The sequence below is a fragment of the Protopterus annectens genome, chromosome 16.part0, assembly GCF_019279795.1.
Source record: "Protopterus annectens isolate FY-2018-M chromosome 16.part0, PAN1.0, whole genome shotgun sequence".
Classification (NCBI taxonomy): Eukaryota; Metazoa; Chordata; order Ceratodontiformes; family Protopteridae; genus Protopterus; species Protopterus annectens.
The window spans coordinates 666604374-666631567 of NC_056750.1; the positions used below are offsets into that span (position 1 = coordinate 666604374).

The window sequence follows — 27194 nt, forward strand, 5'->3', positions numbered from 1 at the left end:
ACACTGGGAGGAAGCTAGAAATTAAAAAAAAAAAAAGATGCAGTTCCAAATTAGCGGTATAGTTCTGAAACAGAGAACAGATTAGAGAAGAGGGTGGATATGGTTGAGGAGGTTAGCCTGGGGATGAACATAAACACATCCATGTGAGTTTTAGGTGTTCGAGTACTATTTTAAATGTAACCTTTGAGTATGCCGAAGTAATAGCATAGGGTAGGGAGTTCCAAATTTTGCCTATATAATTAGGGAAAAGGGAGTCCCCTGCTGTGTTTTTGCTCTTGGTGACCTTGATTAGCTTTTTATCACTACAACGTAGTTGTCTAGGGTGTGTCTGTAGTGTTAATAAGTTGGCCAGTGCTGGGGTCTTATCCAGAAGTAGTAGTAGTTTGTGTGCAAAGGAAAGCTTATGAAAGTATAGGAGATTAGGAAATTCACGCCAGTCAAGTTGTTTGAGAATGGCAGTGGTGGGATCGGTAGGGGGCACTGGTAGCAAATTTGGCAAATTTGATTGCAGTAGGTGTTGAGCTTGGCAATTTCTGTTTTGGGTAGGTTGGTGAAAATGGGTGAGACGTAGAATAAAGTAGAGAAGAGCAATTATTGTCCTGGTGGTTTGGTTTAGAAATGGTTTATTTTTATATAGACTGCCCAGTTTTTTTGTTGAGGTTTTTAATGGTTTGATTTATATACAGATCAAATTTGACATTATCAATGATCACTCCTAGCAGTTTAGTATGAGTGTCTGGGGAGATAGTCCCATCCCTGGACACGATATTAAATGGGCTGGGTATTGTGGTTGATTTGTTTGGACTAAATAACAGAAGTTTGTTTTTTGGGGATTTAGTATTAAATTTTGTTAAGAAACAAGGTTTCAGTACTTTGGAAGACATTTTGGGTGATGGAGAGGAGTTCCTGATGATCACTAGCTGAACAGACTAGCAGTGAGTCATCATCATATTGAATAATGGTTGCATCTTGACAGATGCTGTGAAGATTATTGGTAAAAATGGAGAACAGGAGGGGTCCTAGAATGGACCCTTGTGGGACTCCTGTGGAGATAAGCAGCAGTGAGGACAGGTGGGATTTGAAGATTAATAGTGGTTATGTTTAGGTTATTTTTTTTTATAAAGTAATGCTACCCCTCCCCTTCCTTATAAGTAATTCTGAAACCATGCTAATTGCATGGTTACTAAAGCCCATGTCAGTAAATGCTTGAAGTAATTTAGGATGGTTTATCATTTCAAAAGCCTTTGACAGGCCCATGAATATGGCAGATATTAGGTTGCCTGTGTGTTTGTTTTGGTTGATGAAGTTTGTGAAAAAGTAGGGCAGTGGGGGTGCTGTGAGCAGGCCGAAATCCATGCTGGGTGGGAGAGAGAGAAGTTAGTTGTCAAGTAGGTATGGCATGAGTTGGTGGTGTACACATTTTTCCAAGTATTTTAGCTAGTGGAGACAGGATGGTAATGGGGCAATAATTAATCGTTTTGGTGGAGGTACCGCCTTCTATGTAGGGGGATGATATAGGTCAGCAGGGATGCAATTAGCTGCATGTGTAGTAGGTTTAGATTGAGTCAGCAGCCTTTTGATATAGTTTGGTAGGGATGAGTTGAAACTGGAAGGTTGTTTTGGGTCTATGTGCAGATAAGGGAGCTATTAGTGGTGGTGGATGTGGACAGTTTTTTAACAAGGCTGGAGATTGTTTCTATAAAGCATCTGTTGAAGGTATCTGGTATATGTGTGATTGCGCTAGAGGGGGTAGGAGATGGTGTGGAGGGTTTGCTGGGGTGGAATAGTTTGTTTATTCCTGCCCAGAAATTTTTGGGATTGTTTTGGTGCCTGTTTTGTAGCTGTATGAAAATTCTTTTTATTTAGAAGGATTGCTTTTTTGGATCATTTAAGTTTTTGGAATTGTTCCTTAGCTGTTGGGGTGTTAGTAGCTCTCAAAAGATTCCAGGCTCTGTTCCTTACTGCTATTTTATTTTTTGTCTCTTTGGTAATCCAGGGGACTGTTTTTCACTGAGTTTTGTAGAAGGGGCTGAAGCGTGGGTATTTAGGATTTTTAAGAAAGTATTACTGAAGTGGATTACAGCTTCTTCTAGTAGTACTTTTAGCACGTTCCATTTATAGTGTTTTAGCTCCGGTTTGAATTCATTAGGGTCGAAGCTTTGTGTTCCTGGTTGTTTGTAATAAGGGAGTAAAGTAATTCTGGGTTTTGAATTTTAGCAGAAAGGTGGGCTGGTGGTCACTGAGGGTGTGAGGAAGGATGTCTGTTTGGAAAGAGGTGTTAGTCTTTTTTAATAAGATCAAGTCTAGCAGGCTTTCTTTGATTCTTGAATTTCCTAGTCCAGTGTTTGATTGGATGACTTGACAGAAACTGTAAAGGTTGATATAGTTAGTGGGTTTTTGGCTGAACATGTGTTCCAGTCAATATTAAAATTGCCAAGGATGATAGTTTCCTGGGGCAAGTTTTGACTTGTCCATTGTAAGAAGGCTTCTAGGGTAGGGATATTGTTACCTGGTGGTATGTAACAGGTGATAGCAACAAAAAAATCAATGTTAAGTTTGAGTTGAGCAAGAAGGAGTTCAGTATTAAAGAATGGGATTTGAAGATTAATAGTGGTTATGTTTAGGTTATTTTTTTATAAAGTAATGCTACCTCTCTCTTTTTTTAGATAGTCTGTCATGGCATAGGACATTGTATCCAGTAGGGAGAAACTAGTCAGTTATTGCGGGCTTTAACCAGGTTTCAGTAAAACAAAGTATGTCAGGGAAATAAGTGGGTAGTAATGCATGCATGCAGTAAATGTACCTTATTGTTAATGCTTCAAACATTTAAGCTCAGGAGTAATAGGCTGTTTTTTGGTCTAGTAATAGGTAGCTGGTTGGAGGACAGGGATGAATTAACTGTAGTAGTCTATATTGAGTTAGGTCCTGGATTTGGGTGTATGTCTCCTGTCAGGATCAGCTGGTCGATTATGAGGTGTAAAGGTTTTGTGAGTTTACTTAGGATGCTAATATGTTTGTTTGTAGTTGGTGTCCTAGTAGCAGTTGAGAGGAGTCTGAGTTAGGTGCTATAGTAATGTTATGGTATAGGGTTGGGGATGTGTGTAAACTGTGAGGAGTGTGAGTATTATAAGTGGATACAAGTTTTGTTGGGGCTGCATAAGTAGTAGGTGTGGTCAAGTAGGCAGTGTGGTAGTGGGTTAAAGTTAGGATAAGGAGAATAGCTGTATTACTTGTGAGGATAGTAGTTAACTTATTATCCTGTGAGGGTTTCATATTTGTAGGCGCTGGGTATGGGGATGGGGTTTGATGTGGGATAGGCTAATGGAGGGTTTATAGGGATGGATATTCTAATTTGTGATTCGTTGAAGTACTGATGGGAGGAGACCGATCTAAGACTAGGGACAGTGGGGGTGGGTGGAAAATGGGGGCAGGACAGTGGGGGTGGGTGGAAAATGGGGGCAGGGGAGCGGAGTGAGCCCGAGCATTAACAAAGGCAAACGGAGCAGGGCTGCACCAAGGTCCACAGGTAAGGAGCATCAACAAACAAATCAGTAAAACACTTAAGTGGTGTGCGCACTTACTTGGGGAGCAGAGGAAATTCCCTTCATAAGGATGAAAAGGCCATTTGAAAATGGCGCCAGTTGTTGAAGGAAAACAAGTAACTTTAGACAATAAGTTGATCACAGGAGAGGGGCAGATGCAGTCCAAGTGGGAGGCAGAGGATGAAGGGAAATGTAGTCAAATACAGTAGCAATGGGACACAGACTGTAAAGGAAAGGGGAAAGAAGTTGAGTGAACAGAAATGATCCCTGGGAACCTTGAGGCAGCCTACCAGAACACAGTAGAAACAGTTGAAATGTGTGCCTCAAGACAGTGGAGCAGTTAAGAGTAGGCAGTTCTTTGAAGTAAGAAACTTATGCAGGTAACAGAACCTATCACTTGCTGCTTTATTAGTTCTGTACAGGTTTACAGCTCTTGGTATTAGCAGTTGCTAAAAAGAGAGAAGAATTGAGGGAGAAAGTTCAGGGGAAAGAGTAGGGAAGTTCAACAGTATTTGTTTGTTAGTGAGTGTGCCACTAGTCAAATAAGCACTGAAGTGTTTCACTACACAAACTTGCCTAGTACCCCAAGAAGATTACTGAAACTAATTGTGTCCCTGCACGTGAGACAAACTTTTGTATTTCTTGCCATGAGGAAGTTGCACCAGCTTAACAGCAGAGTTGACATTTCTCCTAAACAAGTCCTTTTAACATTCAATTTCCAGAGCACTAGAAAAGCAGCTTTGGCATTATCATTAAACCTTTAATGCTGGATAATGGAGGCTAGAGATCTGACTCTTTTGGCTGCCCAACAAAAGGTTAAGGGGACTGCTTGCCAAGAAGAGGCAGCTATACAAAAATCAAATGCATCTCGTCTGCTCTGCTGGTGAAATTCATATCAGGTAAGAAATCATTAACTGAAATGGGGCTAAAAGGCTTTGAATTAAAGGGAGTCATTGCAATCTCAGCAAGCAAATGACAATTCTAGCCCAATCACATTAAACTAGTTATTATGGAAGTCTTGGAGTATGACCCCCTTCTCGATCTCTTCTGAAACAGCAGTAGCTAGAAAGTGGAATTCCTATGAATGAGGCGGCCAGCTATATCCATGATGGATAGAACACTAGTGTTCTGCTCACCAAGTTAATCCTTTTAAGTTTTTGGATTCAGTGTTGATGCAGGTTAAGGAGACCCTAATTTGATACCCAGGGTATGACTCTGGACATTAATGGATGCTCTATCTCGCTTGTTCTCATGGCATCAGTCTACTTCTCAGAGTAACTGTCATCAAATGTGATAAAATGAAAAGGTCTGGTGAGGAAACTGTTTTTGTAGTGCTGGTGAATCTGAAATATCAGTACAAGAACTACTGCCAGCAGTATTTACCTTACTATTTTGTTGAAAAGGTTAGACTCAATACTCAAGCTCTTTTAGAGACCAAAACCAGAAGGGTAATTTAGCTCTGGCAGTACAGAAATTTATCCTACTCTCTTCAGATAAATGCCACAAGATCTTCAGCATTCATATGGCCTACTACAGTTTTGGGCAGATGGGGCCGCGTTTTAATGTCAAATTCAAAGAATGGCACTTCAGAAGTTGGGTACCTCACCTATGCTGCACTACAGGGTTAATTCTAGAACACAAATTCAAGCACCCAATATCCACAAAATAAACAGAACACATTCTTTAAGGACAGAATCAACTATTCTGAATCAGAATGACTGATTTTTGTTTGGACAATGATTTATCTGGTGTCTTTGAAACTTTAGAAGGGACATTTCAGGACAATAATGCTGATTGTAAAATTATGTTCAAATAGGGTTTCATCATCTACAATTTTAGTAATATTGAAATACAGAATGTGCATTTTCAGTTGTTGAATAAAGGAATTTCATTTGTTCCTTATTTTAAGGTTGATATTGCTGATGTCCTTATTAGTTTGAGATTGTATGTAAGACAGCTAAACTTGAGATTGTATTTCATTAACCAAAACAACAACAATATAACCACCAACAGTTTAGTCAGAAAAAGCATTTTTATGCCCCCCCCCCCCCCCCCAATAATCCTGAAACATTAAGGTTTGAAAAAATGTGCGAGTAGGAACTTAGGAAAGAAATTACAAATGCAAATGTGGTATTTCAGAATCTTACCAATGAAGAAAGGAGAACATAGTTTGATTTAGCCAATGACAAAAATAACAGGATCATGAAACCTGACAAAGGGAGTGGGTTGGTGATAATGTCGCACATTATGTTTCTAGGATGTTTAACATAATTAATGACCCCTCCACTTATGTCAGAGGTTCAATTAATGAAGTGAATAGGGCTTATTCTAAGGTAGATTATTTTCTATCAGATGCTTTGTTTCAGGGTTCTATTAATTACTTACACCTGAAATTTGTGACCGTGAAAAAATCCAGTGATCTCTCGAATGTTCGGTATTCCCAAGACACACAAAGATCCCCATGATCCACCCTTTAGACCGATAGTTGCAGCCATTGGATCTAAGATGGAGACCTTGGCAGCATGGATGGGCAAGTGGGAGGGGGGTCAATATGGTTGTCAAAGAGACGAACATATACTGAAGGATTCTTGACATTGTCTAGAAAGACTAAAAAGCTTTCAAAATAATAATTATTAATTTCTTACGATTGATCTTATTAATTTGTATTCAGTAATTCCTCACACTGAGTTTAGAAATGTTTTAAAAAAGTTTAATGAAAAGTAACTAAAGTGACAAGGACAAAATTGTGTTTCTTACAAAAATGTTGGAGATGGTTCTCAAAAATAATTTTGTAGGATATGAAGGTGAATTGCTCCATCAAGTATCAGTAGTGGCTATGGGAGCCAAATGTGCCCCAGTATATGCCAACCTGGTACTATTAGAATGGGAAAGGAAGTTTATCTTCCAATCACCTTATATGAACAGAAAAGTCCTACAACCGATTCCTGGACGATATACTCATCCTTTCGGAGGGAGAGGAGAAAGAAGCAGAGGGATTTCTGGAATATTTAAATTCTACTACAACTTTCCTAAAATTAACAAGTAAATGGAAAGGAGGAGAAATGGAATTTTTGGACATATTAATAACAAAAGGTAATGGAGTGAAGAAATTTTTAGGAAACAAACTTATTCGAACAGCCTGCTTTATTTCAAAAGTTGTCATCCCTTCCAAAGGAAGAGTATCAAAGGGCCAGATAGTGAGGCTGTCTCGGTTAATAAGTAGTGACACTACCTTTGATAGGGAATTGTACAACTTGATAGGATTTTTTATTGAAAGGGGATATCCTTTAAAGTTGCTAGTCAAAATAAACGGGAAATAATGATCAAAAGGGACACTTTATTCCGATTTTGAGGATAAACTGGGTGTCGAATGTAGACTGCAGTTAGGGAAAAAGGTGGTGATGTGATGGTAATTAGATACAATAGTCAATCCATTGTTATTAATACGATTTTGAACGATTGTTGGCACAAATGTACTCAACAAGGAACAAAGGAAAAGAACAGTTGTGTACACTTACCATAAATGTAGGTGTTAGAGCGTATTCACTGTTGCAGTCCTTACAAAATGGGTTATCTGGCTCCTGGCAGCCCACAGTCGGGCAAAATACCAAAGTCCGTGGTATATGACGTCGGCTGCCTTCGGTTTTAAGCCTGACGTCAGGTACAAAGAAAGGCAGCCAACGCCATTTCCTCAGTTTTTCTTGCCTTAACTATCAGGAGCCCCCAAAAAAGGTTAGACCAGGAAAAGAAAAATCCAGTCTGTGCCCTAGGAAAAAATGGGGATGGCAGGACTGCAACAGTGAATACACTCGAACATCTAGATTTATGGTAAGCGTACATAACTATACTATGTTCGTGTTTCACTGTTGCAGTCCTTACAAAATGGGTTGATTCCCAAAGCCCAGGAAAAAAAACAAAAGGGAGCAGGAACACCCACTGTTTAAGGATTGGTAAGGATGCCCTGTAACACTGCAATGGAAAAACCAGCCCTGGACTTGGAAAACAAGGGTAAATTGTAATGTTTAGTGAAAGTGTGGACAGAAGTCCAGGTAGCTGCTTCCAGGATGCTTCCAGGATGTCCCTAGTAGGTACACCTCTTAAAAAAGCTGCTGAGGTAGAGGCTGCTCTAGTAGAATGGGTCCTAATACTCTGTGGAGGAACCTTGCCATGCTGTAAATAACAAAAGTGAATACAATGAGCAATCCACTTAGAAATGTTCTGTTTAAAAATAGCTTTGCCCTAAGCTCCAGGAGCAAAACTGGCCAACAACTGATCTGACTTTCGAAAAGGTTTAGTCCTGTCCAGGTAAAATCTAAGCTGTCTATGCACATCCAGAGAATGCAGTAACCTTTCCCCTTCATTCGGAGGATTAGGAAAGTAGTCAGGCAGGTGGATAGACTGGTTAAGAGTCATGCTAGAAACCACCTTAGGCATAAAGGAGGGATTAGTTCGAAGAGAAACCCAATCCACATGGAAGATGATAAAAGGCTCTACTGCCATTAAGGCCTGCAGCTCAGAAACTCTTCCAGCTGAAGTAATAGCCATGAGAAAGGCAATTTTTCAGAAGAGAAACTTCAGATCTGCTGAGGCAGCTGGTTCAAAAGGAGGCAGAGTAAGTTTCACAAGTACAAAATTAAGATCCCAAGCAGCAGTAGGTGCCGTTCTGGAAGGCTTTAAATTGCTAGCTCCCCTGAGGAACTCTTTCATCAAGGGATGAGAGAGAATGGGTTGCTCAAAGGAACAATGAGCAGGAAGAGCTGAAGCATGAATATTCAGAGAAAAAAAGGGAAGTCCACCATTAAGCAAGCCTGCCAGACAGTCAAGAATAAGAGGAAGAGTAGGAAGGGGTCTTCCCCTCTAGTCTGCATCCAAATGGAGAATCTTTTCCACTTATCTGTGCAATATTTCCTAGTGCTAGGTCTCCTGGACACACGAAGGACCTCAACCACCTGTTGGGAAAGGTTTAAATTATGAGCCAGGCTGCCAAATGCAGAGTCTGAAGAGGAGGATGCAGAATTTCCCCCCCTCCTGAACCAAGAGATCTGGTATCAGGGGAAGATGCAAAGGTTGAGACTGGGAGAGACTGCAAAGTAGAGGATGCCAATGTTGCCTGGGCAAGTCTGGAGCTATGATGATGGATCTTGGCTTTTTGTCCCTTATCTTTAACAGCACTCTGGGAATAAGAGGCAGAGGAGGGAATGCATAGATTGAGAGCTGTGTCCAGGGGAAGGACAGAGCATCCACTTTCCAAGCTTTGTTGTGATGATCCCTGGTGCAAAAGGTCGGAAGAAGGTGGTTGGTTGGAGATTAGACTAGATCCATCTGGGGAATGCTCCAATGCTGAAATATATGACAGATGATGGTCTTGTTTAGTTGCCACTCGTGAGGATCTAGGACCTGCCTGCTCAACTGGTCTGTCAAGATGTTGAGCCTTCCTGGAAGAAACTGAGCTATCAGATGAATGCCCATGGAAGCTGCAATGGACCACAGTATCATGCTTTGTCTGCACAGGGGGTAAGAGCGAGTCCCTCCCCACTTGTTGATATACCACATGATTGTGGTGTTGTCTGTCCTGACTAAAAGAATGCCAGGAAAGAGAAGATGCTTGAAAGCCATCAAGGCCTGCTGAACTGCCATCATTTCCTTCGGATTTATGTGAAAATGAACCTGTTGATAGTTCCAAGTCCCCTGAATGCATCTGCCCTCTAGATGTACTCCCCAAGTGTAGTCCGAGGCATCTATGGTGAGAGTATGGCTGGCAGGAGGTGGACAAAAAGGCAGGCCTTTGTTCTGTGCACAGGCCATTGCACACCAAAGAAACTCCATCTGCAGGCAGGAAATCAGAGGAAGTATCAAGTCTAAATCCTGAGTGTGTTGACACCAAAGGTTTATGAGGTACCACTGTATTTTCCTCATATGCAGTCTGGCATATGGAATCATAAGAATACATGAAGCCATGAATCCCAGTGCTTGCAGGAATTGCCTTGCAGAGAGGTGGGTCATGCTTGCCAAATTCTTGAAATAATTTGAAAGATCCATTTGTTTCTTTTGAGGGAGGAATACCATCTGGGTGGCTGTGTTCAGACTCGCTCCCAGGAACACAATCTTCCTGGTGGGTACCAATTTTGACTTCTTTTCATTGATAGTGTAGTCCAAAGAGGTGAGAAGGTTCTTTACAAAGTCCAAATCCTTTAGAAGTTGCTCTGGAGAGTTTGCCTGAATAAGACAATCGTCAAATAAGGGTAAATTTGAATGTTTCTTTGCCTGCAAAAAGCAATGATTAGAGCCAAGCATTATAAGCCAAAGGGCAATGCAGAGAACTGGAAGTGCCTGCTCCCCACCCTGAAGCAAAGGAACTGCCTGCAGCTTTCCCTTATTGGGATGTGCAGATAAGCTTCTTTGAGATCCAAAGTCACCAGCCAGGAATCCTTGGCCAGCATTGGCAGCAACTGCTGAAGAATGAGCATTTTGAACTTGGGAATCACCAGAAAAGTGCTTAGAATGGACAAATCCAGAATAGAGTGTCAGGTGCCCCCTTTTTTGGGAACCAGGAAAGTCTTGAGTAGAAACCCTGACCTATCTATAGTGCTGGAATGGGCTATATTGCTCCCAGATTTAGCAAAGAAAAAACTTGTTTTTCTGCTTCTGCCCTTTGATGTGGGAGATATCTGGGTATCCTTGGTGGACAGGGAATGTGTGAAAGGAGAACTTGTAGCCTTGGGATACTATTTTGAGCACCAATATGTTGTCTGTGATGGTGGACCAGACATCTGCAAAAATGGCTAACCTTCCCCCAAGGAAACCCTGGGCCGGCAGGGGAAGGCCGGAGTCATTGGGAATGCTTGCTTTGGGGAAGGCCGGAGTCATTGGGAATGCTTGCTTTGGGAAGTTTGCTTAGAACTCCCTTATTTTGAAGAGGAAGCCTGCCAGTGCTTAGCCTTTTGAGGGGAGGAAGTCCGTCCCCTAGAAGACCTGTAACCCCTAGGCCTAGTGCAACCCTGTTTACTAGGGTCAGGAAAAGTCCAATTCTTAGAAGGGTAATGTCTACTAAAACGAGGAGGCTGAACTTGCATTAAGTCCTTAACGGTTTGCATAGATTTGGCTTTATCCGCCAACTTTTTCAACACCTCTTTTGCTTTGCTACCAAAAAGATTGTCCTTGTGCAAAGGCACATCCAATAATTTAGATTTGACAGGTTCAGAAAAAGGCTGTTCCCTGAGCCAAGCATGTCTTCTAATAAAACCAGTGGCTGCTGCCCTGCAAGAAGCCTCCAAAGTGTCAAAAACACAATGTACAGAATCTTTAATGACAACAGTAGCAGAATTCAATAAATCTTGCATGTCCTTACTCTCCATCATGGAAGGAACACTAGCAATTTTAGCCTTAATGGCCTCCAAATTATGCTGCTGATACTTAAGCATATGAAAAGGACAATTAACAGACCTAATCACCAGGGTGGAAGAAGTATAAACCTTTTTACACCATCTATCCAAGGCCCTACATTCTCTGTCAGAAGGAACAGAATTTTTAGCAACCGTGGCTTTAACACCTTTGGGGCCCTGAGAAATAATCTCTGGATCAGCAGTAGATTCTTGAAAAGGAACTGATGAGAATCAGGAACTCTATAATACCTGTCAGGCTTTCTGGGAGCAGGAGGAGCAGAATTAGGAGTCAAAGAATTCTCCATGAAAACATCATCAACAACTTCAAAAACCAGAGGGATAGCCAAAGGCTTATGCTGTGGCAAATCCAAGAAGTCCCTAATCCGTTTCTTAGACTGAGGGTAGTCCTGACTTTCCCATTTGAAATGCTCCCTAAGAGTACTCGGAGCATCTCCAAAAGAAAAATCTTCTGGAGAGGAGGCAGAAGGGATGGAGTCATCTGCATCAGATTCCTCAAAACCAGAAAAAAAGTTGAGAGTTTCCCTCTTCATCAGCAGAGTTGCTGGAAGCCTCAGAGTATGAGGCAGACAAAACTTCTGGGGACAATTCCCTAGCCCGCTTAGAAGGAGGTGGCTGGGAGCCCCTGGTAAGGGTCAAGAGATCACTAGCCATTTTAATCATATGAGACTGAGGTATTTGACGGGAGGCCGGCGCCTGCTTTGGAGTAGCTTTTCGGCTGGAAGCCCTGCTAGAAAGCCAGAAGACTCAGGAGGCCTAGCCACTGCAGTAGTCTGAACAAAGGTCATCGGTCTGGATCTTGTCTCCGGGCGGAGAAAAAAAGGCCTCAGAAGCTGGCGCCAGCTTAGCGGCTCCAGTTCCAGAGGCGGCAACTGGCAGAGGGTCAGAAGACGAAGTGGAAGCCTGCGGTATGGAGGACTCAAAAAGAGGTCTCAGCAGACGCCTGCTGCTGAACATCCGCAGAATGCAGGGACAATGACAGCACCTCACTGACTACTGCTGGGACGGCAACCAACTTAACAGGGACAGTCGTTAAAGCAAAAAGGGTACCCAATGGGGTACTTATTTGAGGTCTTCTTCAACTAAGCAGTCTGAGTACTAAAAGAAGGTACTCTGCCGACTGGCACTCATGCAAAATGCTTCTGCTTCGGGCTCCGCAGCAAGAAAGACTTAGGAAATGGCGTAGGCTGCCTTCCGAAGGCAGCCGACGCCATATACCAAGGACTTCGGTATTCTGGCCAACTGTGGGCTACTGGGAACCAGATAACCCATTTTTTAAGACTAAAACAGTGAAACACTAACATCATTGGGCTACAAACCACAAATAGTGTTCAGTTGGGGTAAAAACATGAAGGACATTATTGAGGGACCCGCAAGGAGAGCTACAAATATAAATACAAGATATAGGTCAGTTATGAGTAAATGTGGCAGCTGTAGATACTGTAAATTTATTAACGATGGACCTTATGCAACAGTTAGCCATTATAGGTTCGCTATGAAATGCCCTGGGAGATGCAATTGCAACCATCCAAAAATCTGTGCATCTTGCCACATGTACGTCATGCCCAGCTTTTTATGTTGGGAAGATAACACGTAGGTTGAGGGACAGAACAGGTGAGCACATCAGGTCCATCAAGAAGAAAAACCTAAGCGATGCCTTATATACTCACAATGCCAAGTGCCCAAATTTTAGGAGCTTTATCTTTTTTGGTATTGACAGGGTACAAATAAATGAAAGGGGAGGAGATGTCAACCTGGAAGTAGAGGCAAGGGAAACAAGATGGCAATTAAGGTTGAATGCCTTTGTAATGCCAGGTTTGAATGACAGCATTTCTCTGGTGCCAACTGTAAAGCAAAAGGCTAATCATATTTAAGGGTTGAAAAATGAAAGGGAAATAAGTAAATTCTAAAAGTATAATAACACATGTAAAGTTAGGGGAAGAATTTTAGATAAGTTTGAAAAGTTTTAATATGCAAAGTTTTTCAGCAGGGAAAATGTGTTAAATATTATGTATGTCATGTTACTTTAAGTAGTGAATCACTAATATTTATTAGGAGAGAATTTTGATTGGTTACATGTGACTTTTATATGCATTTTAAATGAAGGGAATTGTTTGTTTAAAAGGACTCTGAAGACACCTATGTAAAGGAAGGTGAAAGCGCTTAGTCAAGTGGATGTAATGAACATTGTTTTATTTTCACTCATGGCAGTGAACGTTTCTTATTTTTTATTTTGTTCATTGTTTTTTGTATGTTGGCTTGCAAAAGTGGTACATTCTTTAAGACGCTTACGTATGTAGCACCTGTATAAAAGCTCATAACTCTGCATTTCCCTAATTAAGTAAAATTTACCTTGTGCCTGGGCCTATAAGCTTCTGTCATTAAGGAAGTCTCTGTAGTAAGAAACACTTCACTTGTATTTAGAGTATAGGAACTTGTGGGAGTCGAATGAGTCCATCATGAGAAACATTATTTTTTGACACTTTTGGGAGGGTTGATAACCCCTTACAATTTACAGCAAAAACATTTCCACATACATGGTAATACAATGGTCTGATTAAACTAACATGTACAGTACACACTAACAATACAGCTTTATTTCTTGAGTTTATAATTCATTCAATCATTCTCCGATTACCTGTTAAACTAATTCAGAGTCAAGGGAAAGGTATAGCCAATCTAAGCACTCACTGGGGACAAGGTAGAGAAACTCATTCCAGACAGGATGCTAGCCCATCAAGAATGCACATACACTCTACTTCCATGGGCAATTTGGAACACTGGCAATTTGCCTACGCATGACATTAGAATGCAGGAGGATCAGGAACACCAAATAAAAACCCACATGGTACACAGATGACATGCAGACACCGACAAAGCACCTCAACTGAGACCTAAACAGAAGACCCAAACTCCAAAAGACAGCAAGGACAACTCCTGCACCACTGTGCTAAATGGAGTTAATATGACATGCTTAAGCTACTCAAAGCCCAACTAACCACAGGAAAAATATTCTTCCTTGCTAAAGGTCCCCCCACCATTAACCAGGAAACCCACACATCATAACTGAAATTACTAAATTCAGTAACCATATAGCCCAATACCATACTCCTGGTGTTATGTCCTCACTGGTAAGATTAGACCACAAAGCAGTCACCCTTCAAAGAAAGGTAAAACTAGTCCCCCCACCCAAGTCCAAAAACCAAAGAACTTCTCAAAGGTAAATTACCTCCTATTAAGGGAAGGTACAGCTAGTTTCCAAGCTCCCCCATAGGTTCATAGGTTCATAGATTAATACTACGCTAACTACCCTTGCGAGCCATTTTAAGCCAAGCCAATAATCCCTTGTGAGACTCAAACCCTACACCTTGTGTTTGTAAGGCAAACACCTTAACCATTAGGCCACCCTCCCAACCTCTTCCCAAATCCAGAAAACACAGAAACCTATGCAGAGGTATACACAAAAGCCCTGTATGACCATATAAACAACTACATAAAAACATCAGCACCAGACCGAAGTAAACCTAGGTCAAGCCGCAAAAACAAGCCACCCTGGTTGACACCTGGTATTAATAGGTTGTACAACAAAAGAAAGAAAATCCTGTTGGGAAGCAAGAGGGAATGTGCACAACAAAGCAATAAGTCCATCATTAAACAAGCAAATCGGGGAACTAGTCATCTCTGAAAAAGACAGAGGTAAAAACAGCCTCCAAAGCTATGGATAACCATAAGGCATTTTTCAGTTATATCCACAATCTTAAGGGCAATACCCAACAATGTGTGGAATTACTTGTAGACAGCATCACCTATACTTAGCCAAAAGACATTGCAAATCTGCTGACTGACAAATTCAGCTCAAATTTCACCTCCCCATCACCCCCAGTTTTCCCCCCAAGAAATACCCTCTGCCCTTCTACCACCAATTGTCACCAAAGAAGAGGTTGCTACGCTTCTTTCTAAAGCTAAAAACATGGCTTCAGTGGGGCCTGACAATATACCAGATTAACTCAAACGGATTAAATCAGGACTCATCAGGCCCATCAGGATCTCTGTTTAACCACAGCCTCTGCACTGGCTTTTTCCCCGATAGACTGGAGGACAACAGTCATTCTACTGCTTAAAGGGGAGCCATCTACTGACCCAGGAAATTACAGACCCACAAGTTTGACTAGTCTTGTAGGGAAGCCTAATGAAAGAATAATCATGGATCTGATAAATAATGACAGAAAAGACCTCCAAACAGTGGGCATGACCCAATTTAGCTTTGTCAAGGGCAAGTCATGCCTACTAAATCTGGTAGATTTCTTTGAGAATGTCACTAAGGCCATAAAATAGGGTAAAACAGTACATAACACCTACCTTGACCTGGCCAAGGCATTTGACAATTCTTAACTCGGGTATTCTAAATAAACTCACAAAAATGGACATAAATCCCTGTACCACCAGATGGATAGCCAATTGGATCACTGACAGGACACATATTGGTAAAGTGGGTGAACCCAGATCCAGCAAGAGGCCAGTTACTAGTGGTGTGCCATAGGGCTCAGTACTGGGACCACTCTTGCTTGGAATATACTTCTTAGAAGTCAAGGCAAATGTGGAAGGCCTCTGAAAGACAGTTTTCAGACAACTACAAGCTGGGGGCAATCAATGAATCCCATAGCAATGCAGATATCCTTCGGGAAGGGGCTAGGTCAGAAAAATGATTGGTGCCAGAACCATGGCCTAAAACTAAATGCAAAAAAATACATCACCATACCCTTTGCGAAGCCAAACACCCCTGCAAATAACATCAGTAGCACACCCCTTAGCGTGGACTCAGAGGTCAGAGATCTAGGTACACAGATAGGTAACAGCCTGAACTTTGACTGCCATATGTCCACAGTGGTAAGGAAATCCTTTAATTTGGCTCAACTTAAGTAAAGGTATGGCATCCATATGAAAAGGAAATTATAGTCCCGCTGTACTCAACCCTCACTAGACCAATAATCAAGTACAATGCGCCATTTGGCATGTACTTTACTAAGCACTTACAGCAGCTGGAGTGACATCAGAGGTTCCTCAAAGAAAATGCAGGGTGTAAACATGAACTATATGGACAGACTAAAGGCCCTATTCCTTAACTCTTCCTCCTACAGACTATTAAAGGGTGATATATGCCTGACCTACAAGGCACTCAAATCCAGCCCTGATGGGGCTGCTACACATCCATCCACAAGTCAAACTGCACAAGGGTCACCTGATCTAGGTGTCTAAACTTAGTCTTAAACAAAACATGCTGGAGAGACAGATGTGTCTCAGAGATTGCCCCTTCTGTGGAACAGACTTCCAAATCACATTAAGGAGAGCCTTTCCCTAGCCCCCTTCAAACACAATTTGGATCAATGAACTGGGAATCGCAAATTCACACATGGGGTAGTGTCTATGTCTCTTATGGAGAGGGGCAAGCTGTAAGATAATTAATGCATAGGCACAAATCCATGCCATACTCTTGTCCCTAGGGGTCATATTTTGGGTAAAACTGGGTCATATTGGCTAGGCTTGTAAAGGGCCTTAAGCCATTAGCCTAATAATCTCCTATGAACCTATGAATAATTACAAGGTCTAATTTGATCATGAATACCACTCACTTGCATATCAAAATATTTTGCATGGCAGGAGCATTAGACAATATTTGGGTCAAGATTCATAAGTAGGTACTAGGCTATTGGCCCTAGGGCCTATATAAGCCTAGCCAAATGGTACCCTGGCTTTCGACACCCAAGAAAATTATTTTCCTGTGCCCCTGTCAAGCACAGCCACGTAAGTGATCCCAGGGTGAATTTCCTAACTCCCATCCTATCAAGATTTTTCTTAAAGAGTGCTAATGAGGAACTTTGTTTGATACAGATAGGTAGCTTGTTCCAGAGTATGGGAAGTCTTTGGGACAGGAATCTATCCCTCCAGCATTTTCTGTTTATTGTGGCGACAAGGTTTAGATCCCTAGAGGATGTAGCTCGGAGGGATTGGGATTTCTTTAAGTGAAGCATGTCCAACAGCTCTGGGTTTGACATAGCTTTGTATGTTAGGCAGAGATCGCCTTTGAGTAGGCGATATGTGACAGAGTAAAGCTTGAGTTTTTTTGACTGTCTTTGTACGGCATCTGTTTGAGGCCGATGATCCTCTTTGTGAGGTATTTCTTCGGCCTTTCCAGTTGTTGTAGACATCTTGTGAGGTACACACCAAAAGGGGCATTGTACTCTATAATGGGTCTAATGAGTGATGAGAAGAGGGGAACAATAACCTCTTTTTCCTAGATGAGAAACATTTCGTGATGAGGTGTGCACGTAGAAGGATTTCCTGACTACTGTGGCGATGTGATTATCAAAGGAGAAACTACAGTCCACCTGTGCTCCCAAGGTCTCTTATCTACTGTTCACCTGTGTCCCAAGGTCTCATCACACTTTCGGTGTTAAGTAGACTACCGCCTATGTGGTAGTTCATGGGTACAGAGTTTTTTTTACCAAAAGGGATGACAATGCACTTTTTGGCACTGAGCTTGAGGCCATGGCTTTGACACCAGGCATCTGTCTCAGTGAGGCCCTTTTCTAGTATGTCCACTTCGTTAGGAGTTTTGATTATAGCTCCTAGTTTGCAGTCATCTGCAAACTTTGTTAGCCAAAGACCTTCTGTGTTAGCCTGTACTTTACAGAAGTAGATACCAAACAGGAGAGGACCCAGGACTGAACCCTGTGGTACTCCACTTGCTCTGAAGTTGGATTTAGAGTCTGCTACTTTCACAGTGTGGGTTTTGTCAGTGAGCCAGTTGGCAACCCATCTTGTGACATAGGGATTTATACCTGTTTTAGTGAGTTTACCTATAATTCCCGTGTGGGGGATGGTGTTGAAAGCCTTGGCGAGATCTAGACAGGCTGTGTGAACCACCTTACCCTCATCTACGGCTTTGGTGACCACTTCAAAGAAGTCTATCAGGTTTAGGAGACATGATCTGCCTTTTACTAACCTGAACTGGGTAGGGTCCAGAGTTTGGAGATTACCAATGTCATTGTTTATAAGTTCCATGATGATACATTTAATAGCCTTGCAGACCAGGCTAGTCAGGCTAATGAGGCGGTACTTCCCGGGGTCCGTGGTTGCTCCCCCTTTGTGCAGTGGGATAACCATTGCCATTCAGTGGGCACAAAGCCTGAGGTGAGACTGACTGAACATAGTACTTAGGTGGGGTGCCAGTTCGTTCTGTAGTTCGTGTAGAACACAGCCTGGGATGTTGTCAGGTCCCATGGGATGCTGTATTCTTGGCTTTGGAGAGTTTTTTTTACCTGTGCAGCTGTAATTACAGGGACTTTGCATTCTTCCGGTATAGAGATGAGCCCTTTAGGGAGTGAGATAGGGGTAAAGTTAGCACTCAACCTATCTGCCAAGATGTTGGCAATATCAGTTGGTTCTGTATATTTAGTGCCATTGTGCTGTAACTCAGATCAGATCTGAATGTTGCCACTGAGATTCTTGACATAGCTATAGAATACTTTGTGGTTGTCTTTAGAATCAGTGGCGATTTTGTTTTCATAACTAGGTTTGGAGGATTTCATGTGGGATCTCAGCTTCTTACTGAGGCTGACCAGGGAGTTCCTCAAAACATGGGATTTTACTTTTTTGCAAACAGTTTCTTTCTTCTGTTGTAAAGAGTTTGTTTATGGCAGGGTACCAACAGATTGGCTTCCTTTTTTTTGGAGGACAGCATCTTGGTTCTGTTAGGGATTGCACATATCCATGCACATGTGTAAGTGCTTATAAAGTGCATTTATATATGATTCAGCAGTTGTACCTCTATTGTCCATCAGCATGGGTGTCATGAAGTTTGTCACTTCTGTCTTAAGAAAAGTGTGAAGTTGGTTTTGGGGACATTTTTTTACAGTGGTTTCCCTAATTGGGGGGGGGGATGTGGATGTCTGGGGTGATTAGCTTGTGGTCAGATCTGACAGAGGAACTGACCTCTGGTGTGGAACTTTTGTATCATAGGGTGCCATTGATGGTCTGCATATGTCTGAAGTGGTACTTTTTTTTTTCTTGCAAGTCCACAAGCACAAATGCCTGCTTTAAAGGGACAGATAAGCACTGGATGATCAACTGACTTACTTACATTTAACTACTCTTAGTAGAGATTGATGAACTCTCACCCCTGGTGACTAACAATTAAGGAACAGACTTTGTAGCAGGTCATAGCATTAACTCTCCGGGCTTACCTGCCAAAAGTACTTTTCAGAGCATCTTCATTTGATCATAGGCTAGTGGGATCCTACTCTACTTTAAATATTAATGCTGCTATATAAATATTTGTAAGACCAAGGACAAAATACGGTTCCTCACTTTGTATGTAGACTACAACTAATGTTAAGAAACTGGAAAGTATTCAATGGACTTTTATGCAATTATTCCCTGAATTTCACGGTCTTGGATATGCATGTCAGCTGAAACAATTACATCTGTATTCACTTGACAATGGATTACTAAAGGGAGTGGCCTTACTAATGCATATAAAGTCTAACGATGAAATTGTCAGAGCTAACTTCAACACGGCTGCTTTATTACACAATAATAATATCTATATCAACTGTTTCCTTTTTCAAGCGGAAATAACTAGCAATAGGCTGAAGTAAAGAGCATTTTACATAAGTTCATAGTTCTTATTATGTTTACTGCCAAAAAGGACATCAAGTAGCTCTGCCACATCAACCAGTACTAGTGGAAAACTACCAGTGCCCCCTCCCCCCATAAAGAGCTGCTAAAAGAACAAATAGGCCCCCACTATTTCTTTGGTCTGCTACTTCCTGACTTACTTTTAAAAACAGGTTAGGTTATCAGTTTGCTAATCTAAAATGCACTCTGTTCTCTGGCTACAGACTTTTAAATGACCAACCATAGTCCAGGAGTCTAATGGTGGTATGTGACATAGGACTCCCGCTTGACAGTTAAAGGATCAGTAATGTAGATGCAATGCAGTCTTACCCATAGCTGGAGAAGGAAACAGGTCTTTTTAACACTAAGATGTCCAAAGGATCAACTGCTCTTTTTATCACAATGCAGTCATCTCAATTTAGCTCCTAAGATATCATCAGCAACACAACTAAGTGAGCAATGTGGTTGGTATAATGGTTAAGGTGTCTACCTCACAGGCTCAAGGTAGAGGGTTTGATTCCCACCTTTTAAAGGGAAATTGGCTAGGCCTGAAATGGCCTAAAAGGGCACCTAGCCTAGCACTTTACCTATGTACCTATTTGTAGAAATGGCTAATCAAAAGATTAGTTATTACCATATCACTATTACAACAGACTGTTTGCTTGTCTAAACCATCCGGACAATTAAGACATACAAAGATGAAGAAAGGTTCCAGGCTCAGATATTACACAGTTTAGGAATTTTAATAAGTACTACAGCTGATAGCACCAATTCCTGCTGAATGCATGGTTAATGTAAGATTAAGAAAAATAATGATCGCCTTACCAGAAACATTGCTGACATCCCAAAACTCAAATAAGAGCGTCACTTTGTCAGAAAAATAGAAATGCATCTGGAGAAAAAAAGGGAGAAAACCATTAGAAATATGTATGCGAACCATTTCACTTCGCAGAAGTTGTACAAAATTTGCATAACTTGTCTCATATACTGTTAACGGTGCATCCTGAGTATAAATGAACAAACCTACGGCACTACTGCCAAAGAACAAACAAATGACAATATATATCAGATTATAAATGTTAGTTAAAAAAAAAAGTACACAAAGTTACTCTACAGAAATGATCACTGTAAAAGTACTGTTTTACTTCAGAGTAACTCCATTAAAGACTTTCTGTTGAAAAACTGTAATCTTTCATTATCCAAAATCTTGTACATTGATGAGACATACGAGTTGAAGGTATGCAATTTACTATTTTTGAAAGGCAAAAGAAATTATGAAATATTCCACATATTTTTATGAATGGCATAATAAACTCAAGATATACATTTCCACAACTGTATGAAGCAGCACAGTAAATGTTAAAGGCATTTTGCAGATTGCATTTCACCTTTGGCATGATACCATGCAACAGTTATGGCTGCCTTACACATCTACATTTCACATCCTTGTTACTTTGTTGCAGTACTACTAAGAAAACAGCAGCAAATTTTTATCCTACTCAAAGATACAATGATCTCAGTATGTTCAAGTACTAGGTGTGTGCGTATGTATGAGGGGATTAACCGTCCCTGAGAAAACACCTTACAGATAAAATACAAGTTTTATTTAATTAATTTATTTTGCTTCAGCTACATTCTTTTCTTTTGAAGTGTTGAGAGCACAAAGTCAAGTCTTACTTCGGACAAGGAACTGCTACACAGAAAGAAAGAAATTAAGAAATGGCCTGCCTGTTGCTTTGCTGGTGTCAAAGCTGCACCAACCCACATAAGAATCTCTCTCTGAGACCATGTGCAAGAGTTTCTCTAATGCAGTCTACACCAGGGACTGCAAGAAATCTTCTCCAAGGCTTGTGCCATCACTGAATTCTTGTGTAGTATAGTTATGTGGCAGTTGGTATTTAAGTATGAACCCTAGTTCAGTTGCGGTGCTTTCTTCAGAAAGTCTGCATGTCCTCCCACTGTTCACTGGGTTGGTTTTGTTTTCATCTCCAATTTTCCAGCACATTCCAAAAACATGGAATGATTTTTTTCACAACATCAAGATGTCAAACTATTCACTTAGCAACCTAGTATGACCTACTACACAAATGGCCTCTTTTCATGGAAGCCAACTGCGCTGCTAACTTGCATGCTTAATGCCACAAAAAGCTAGTTCAATGGTGCAGAGAGATAACGCTGTGGCTATAACCCAGACAGTCCGATATCTATACGCAGCCCAAGCATCCGTGGAGCTGACCAAGGAAGAACGGACTGAAGGAACAAAAACGTCTTACCCATCCTGCAAGAAAGAAAATAGTATGACCCACTGAAGGATCACACCCCAGGTGAGAGTTTTTTTTTTTTTTTTTTTTTTTTAGTATGCAGTGGATGGCCAAAAGATGTAGCTTTAAGTGCATTTCTGTGCACAGTGACAGTATTCTAATTCATGCATGCGAGCAACCACAAGTCACAGTAGTGGCACTGTGAGGGTGGTCAGGCTCTTTTCGGGGTAGAGGGGGCAGGGGCAAACAGCTGACCCTAATGATGGTCTGAGGATCAGCTGCGTCACAGAAGGGATGATAATCAAAACAAAGGGAAGAAAAATATACACGAGCAAGTGTAAACTGGGATAGCCAAACTCAAAGCTACATACAAAGATCCTTGGCAGCTTCTACACTTAGTTATCATGGAACAATGGGCAGTGAGAGAAGTCTGGCAAAATAAATGCATTCTTTCAGCACTTCTGATTTTTAATGATACAACCTATTAAAAAAAGGAAAAATAATGAAGTTTTTCAATACATTCACTTACTCAAGTTTATCCAAACATATATGCTGGAAGGACCGTGAGGTGTTTTTTATTTAGAAGAAATCAGACACGTTTACACACAGTGTAAAATCAAAATAAGAAAGTGTCTCCTGTGGCATTACACTTTCGTAACGTAAATATCTCCCCAGATGATTTCAAAACAGAGGTACTTCAACATACAATTCTCCCACAGAAAATGGAGAGAAAATAAATCTTGAGAAATAGAAGCTGAACTGGATTTTTACCTTAAATGACAAATACTGTGTACTTAAATTACAAGTCTAGTTTTACTTCTTTTACCTTTCAAGTATACAGCAAGATAAATAAGGTCTTGTTTTTTTTTTTTTTGTGTGCATCACTGCCACCTACTGTTCAGAGTTGTGAAGTATACTTGGGTTTCTCCTGTGGAGCTGTAACATGACCTCTGTCTAGCTATTAACTGCCATGAACATCAGTAAAACAAGATGTTTAGAACATGACTTCTGCTACTTTGGTATATTTTGTTTTAGCAAGTGGCATACAAGAATAACATCAAAGTCATCATCTAATGATGTTGATTAATTAAATATAGTGATAATAATTTGGAGACAATAGATATACTAACCTATTTCATTCTTTCTACCGCCAGAAAGGTTTTTTTTTACTTAAAATGTTATGGTAGAAAATTTTTAGTAACAAAATAACGATGATAATAAAAAAGAAAAAGTTACATCTTACCTTAATGTTTCATCTGTGTTGTCGATCTTCACTAATCCTTGACTATGGGGCTTGGTTCCGAGCCTCAGAACCAACTCGGCCATTACTTCAGCTTGCGTCTTGAAAAAAACTCTCGAGCATCCACAATGCTCCTCACCAAATTACCTCAGATCAAATTTGCAAACTATAGTAACAGACGAGAAATAGTAGATAAGAGACCATATCCGTGTCTCCATTATGAAGCCAGTCTTTAGGAATATTTGCTCCACCAAGAGTTCTAAAGGCCAGGGGAAGGAGGGAGGGAATGTCATGGATTAGTGAAGATCGACAACACAGATGGAACATTATGGTAAGGCTTAACTTCATTATCTGATGTCAATCTTCACATAATCCTTGACTGAGACAGAGTCCCTAGCTACATGAACCATGGGAGGTCTCATAGAGAATATTCCTCAGCACCATCGAGCCAAATAATGCACATCCCCTAGAGACCAAGTGCAGTTTGCAATACGTAATAAAAAAGTATAAAGAGATGCCCATGTTGCTGCTGCACAAATATCATCTAAAGAAGCTCTGGCATGAAAAACTGCTGATACTGCTATAGCTTTCGTTGATATGCTTTTACAGGACCCGGTGGGTGAAGTCCCTTTTTGCTGTAAACAAAGGTGATACAGTCCTTAAGCAATTTCACCAGGTAACTTTAGGCACTGGACTGCCTAAACAGACTGAAGAAAAAGCAATAAATAGTTGATCACATTTTCTAGTATCCTTTGTTTTGTGAATGTAGAAATGTAATTGCATGTGTACATCTAGTAAATGTAGACAGTATTCCCCTTTATTGGGAAAAAAGACTGGAAGATTTAAGGTTTGACTGATATTTCACTGAAAAAACCTTTGGTAAGAAGGAGGGATTTGTCCGGAAGGAGACCCTGTCCTTATGAATTATAAAATAGGGGGGTTTACAGGACAAGGCATGTATTTCCAATATTCTCCTGGCATAAATGATAGCTATTAAAAAAAAGGTTTTCCAGGACAAAAATTTTAAGTCTCAAGTTGCTGAAGGTTCAAAAGGGGAGAAATTAGAGACTGGAGTACTAAATTGGAATCCCATAGGGCAGGCGGTTCTTTATATGGAGGTGTAAGTATTAATGTTCTTTTCAAAAAGGCTTCAAAGTTTGTGACATAAGTGATGAACCACTGAAACAAATATGGAAGTTAGATGTCATAGCAAAATGCACACAAATCACAGAGGCTGATGAGCCAGACAGAGTAAAGTTAAGTCATCTAAAACTTTGTCAACAGGTGCTGAATGTGGGTCAAGATTACAGTCTAGTGACCACTTAGTAAATTTTAGCCACTTGTTATGGTACAATTTTCTAGTTGAAAGTTTGTGCTGGGCTAGAATGATACGTTAGACCTGGGAGTTGAGGGAGGGATGCCTGGCGATCATGGGAACAGGAGAAGCCACGCAATGAGCTTGAGATGCTGTAGATTCATATGAACCAGTCAGTCCTAGTGGGACAATAGGTCTGGAGCTGGGTCCAGTATCCAAGGCTTCCGAAGCAGATGAGACCACAAGGGAAACCAGACCCGTTGAGGCCAGAATGCAGCAATGAGAATTATTCTGTTCTTCGACCTGCTGGCTCTCTTTAGAAATTGACATCAGTGGGATCGGAGGAAAGGCATACAATAGACTGGGGGCCAATTGTGAAGGAGGGCGTCTCTGTATGACTCCCTGGGGGAATTAGGGCAAAGTAACTGCTGCACTTATTGCTCACAGGAGACACAAACAGGTCACAGCAAGGTTGGCCCCAGTGACCGAATATTTTTTCCATCACCACTGATTGAAAAACCACTTGTGAGGGATGAGTACAGTTCTGTTCAATTTGTTCGCGAACATGTTGGAGCTCACCGGAACATTAAAGTTGTCAAAGGAAATCGCCCTTTGCCAAACCCTTGAGTGCTTCTCGACAAAGGGGGTAAAGTTCTGGTTCCCCCCTGCTTGATGATGTACCAGACTACCAACGTATCTGTTTCTATTGCAACTGTTCCCAAGGGGAGGGTATCTTGAAATGTCTGCAATGCTAACACCACCAGCCATCATGTCTAGGGCAGTGACATGCAAGTTGGCCTCCAGCTGGGACCAAGTGCTTTGGACTTTCTTTCCCAGATAATGCCCCACACACCTTATCTGGGATGCATCCGTGGTCACTATAGCTTAAGGTTGAGAAAGGACAAAGGGACGGCCCGATAATATTTCGTTGGAATGAAGCCACCAACTTAGGCCTTACTTGCAACAACTGATTACAATCAGATCGGACAACAGTTGATCCAATAAGAATCATTGGGAGGCCAGAAGCCATTGAAGAATTTGCATGTGATATCTTGCCAGGGGAACTAGAGTGATACAAGCTGCCAATGATCCTAGAACCTGTAGAAAGAATCTTGCTGCTCTTTCTTGCTTTGAATGATCTGGCTCACTCGTGATCTGCTCCTTTGGAGTCTTTCTAGGGGAAGTGATGCAAAGCTGGTCACTGTGTCGAGCACAGTTCCAATGAAGCCCAGGTGTTGTGATGGTTCTAGATGAGATTTTTCATAGTTTACAGTGATTCCTAAAGTGGAACAATAGAGAACAGTGTAGTGTCATGCCTTTACGAGTTGCCGCCTGGTGGGAGTGGTAAGAAGCCAATCATCTAGATGTGGAAACACTCAGAATCCTATCAGTCTGAGATGGGCTATTACTGCCATGCATTTGGTGAACACCCTGGGGGCTGTGGTGAGACCAAAGGGCAATGCCCTATAGTGACTGGCTCCCAGCCAGACATGCAGGAATCTTCTGGACTGCTTATCCATTTTTATATGGTAATACACATCTTTAAGACCTACTGAGCACATCCAAACATCTTTTTCCAAGAACGGAAGAACAGACAACCAAGGCCATCCGGAATTTGGTTTGTTGAACTGATCTGTTCAAATGACTGGCCCAAAATAGTTCTCCATGTTTTCTTTGGCATTAAAAAGAATCTTGAGTAAATTCCAGATCCTCTCTGGTCTGGTGGGACTGCCTGGATGACTCTTGTTGATCAGTTTTTGATTTTTTAAGACTGCTGCCTCCCTGTGACTAGGAGGAACATCCGGGATTCTTCTTGGTGTTTTTGTTTTTTCTGAAAGGGGGATGCTGTAAACCTTTGGTAAGGATCCTCTGCACCCATTTATCCATTGTTATTTCTATCTAAGCAGACTATGGCACTGATAATTGTCCCCTGACTGCCTCCAGAGGAAGGCAATCAGGCCTCTTTTCAGGAGTGATGGTAGGAGTTATCAGAAAATCTCTGGAACCCTGATTCTGTGGGCCATTTCTGCCTCTTGAATGGCGTCTTCCATTATTACCCCCCCCCCCCCACCTCAGGGAAAGTCAGTGCCACGTGTGTCCTGGAAAAGTCCTTGGGTCTTTTTGAACCATAGCCTACCACTTCTCTGCTTCCTGGAATGAAGCCGCTGAGGAGTGGAAGGTGCACGCCCACGGCAGAAAGGGTCTTCCCATCTTTCTCATCTGGCTAGAGTCTCTAACTTTGGGGCCTAACAAGGATGATTCGTCACACGGAACATTAATGAAAAAAAAATTTCAATGGCTCCGCAAAATCACATAAGCACATCCAGGAGTGTCTCCCAATGGCTATGCCCAAACCCACTGCTCCTGTCGTCCCTTCGGCAGCATGAGAAATTAGCCTCATGGACGAATTGGAGATAGATTCTAGGGTGGTGAGCTAAGAAGCAACTTTGTCTCGAACTCCTTCAGCTACTGCTCCTGAAAAAGAGCATCTGAAAGCTCTTTAATCAGATCTCTTTGAAGCCAGGTAAAATGTGCCATATAGTTCAAAGACCTCACAGCAAAGGTCGATGAAGTGTATATGCGCATCCTGAATCTATCCATCATCTTACACTCTCTGTTAGGAGGATGGATAGCAGGATTTTCATGAGCAAGTTCCTTTTTAGTTGCTGCTGCTATCACCATGGCGTCTACAGGAATACCTTTGGCCCAATGTTGCTCATCTATAGGGGCAGACAGAATGCGATCAGGCATCTTGGGGAT

General features: G+C 41.5%; 1 protein-coding gene across 1 annotated transcript in view; it reads right to left on the minus strand.

Moving 5' to 3' along the window:
- Nucleotides 1–27194, minus strand: part of LOC122790983 (probable low affinity copper uptake protein 2) — a 270983-nt gene that overhangs the window by 59438 nt on the left and 184351 nt on the right. Inside the window, exon 2 of the mRNA XM_044058707.1 lies at nucleotides 20444–20510. Within this exon, the coding sequence (XP_043914642.1) occupies nucleotides 20444–20510 (67 nt within the window). The remainder of the gene's footprint in view (nucleotides 1–20443; nucleotides 20511–27194) is intronic.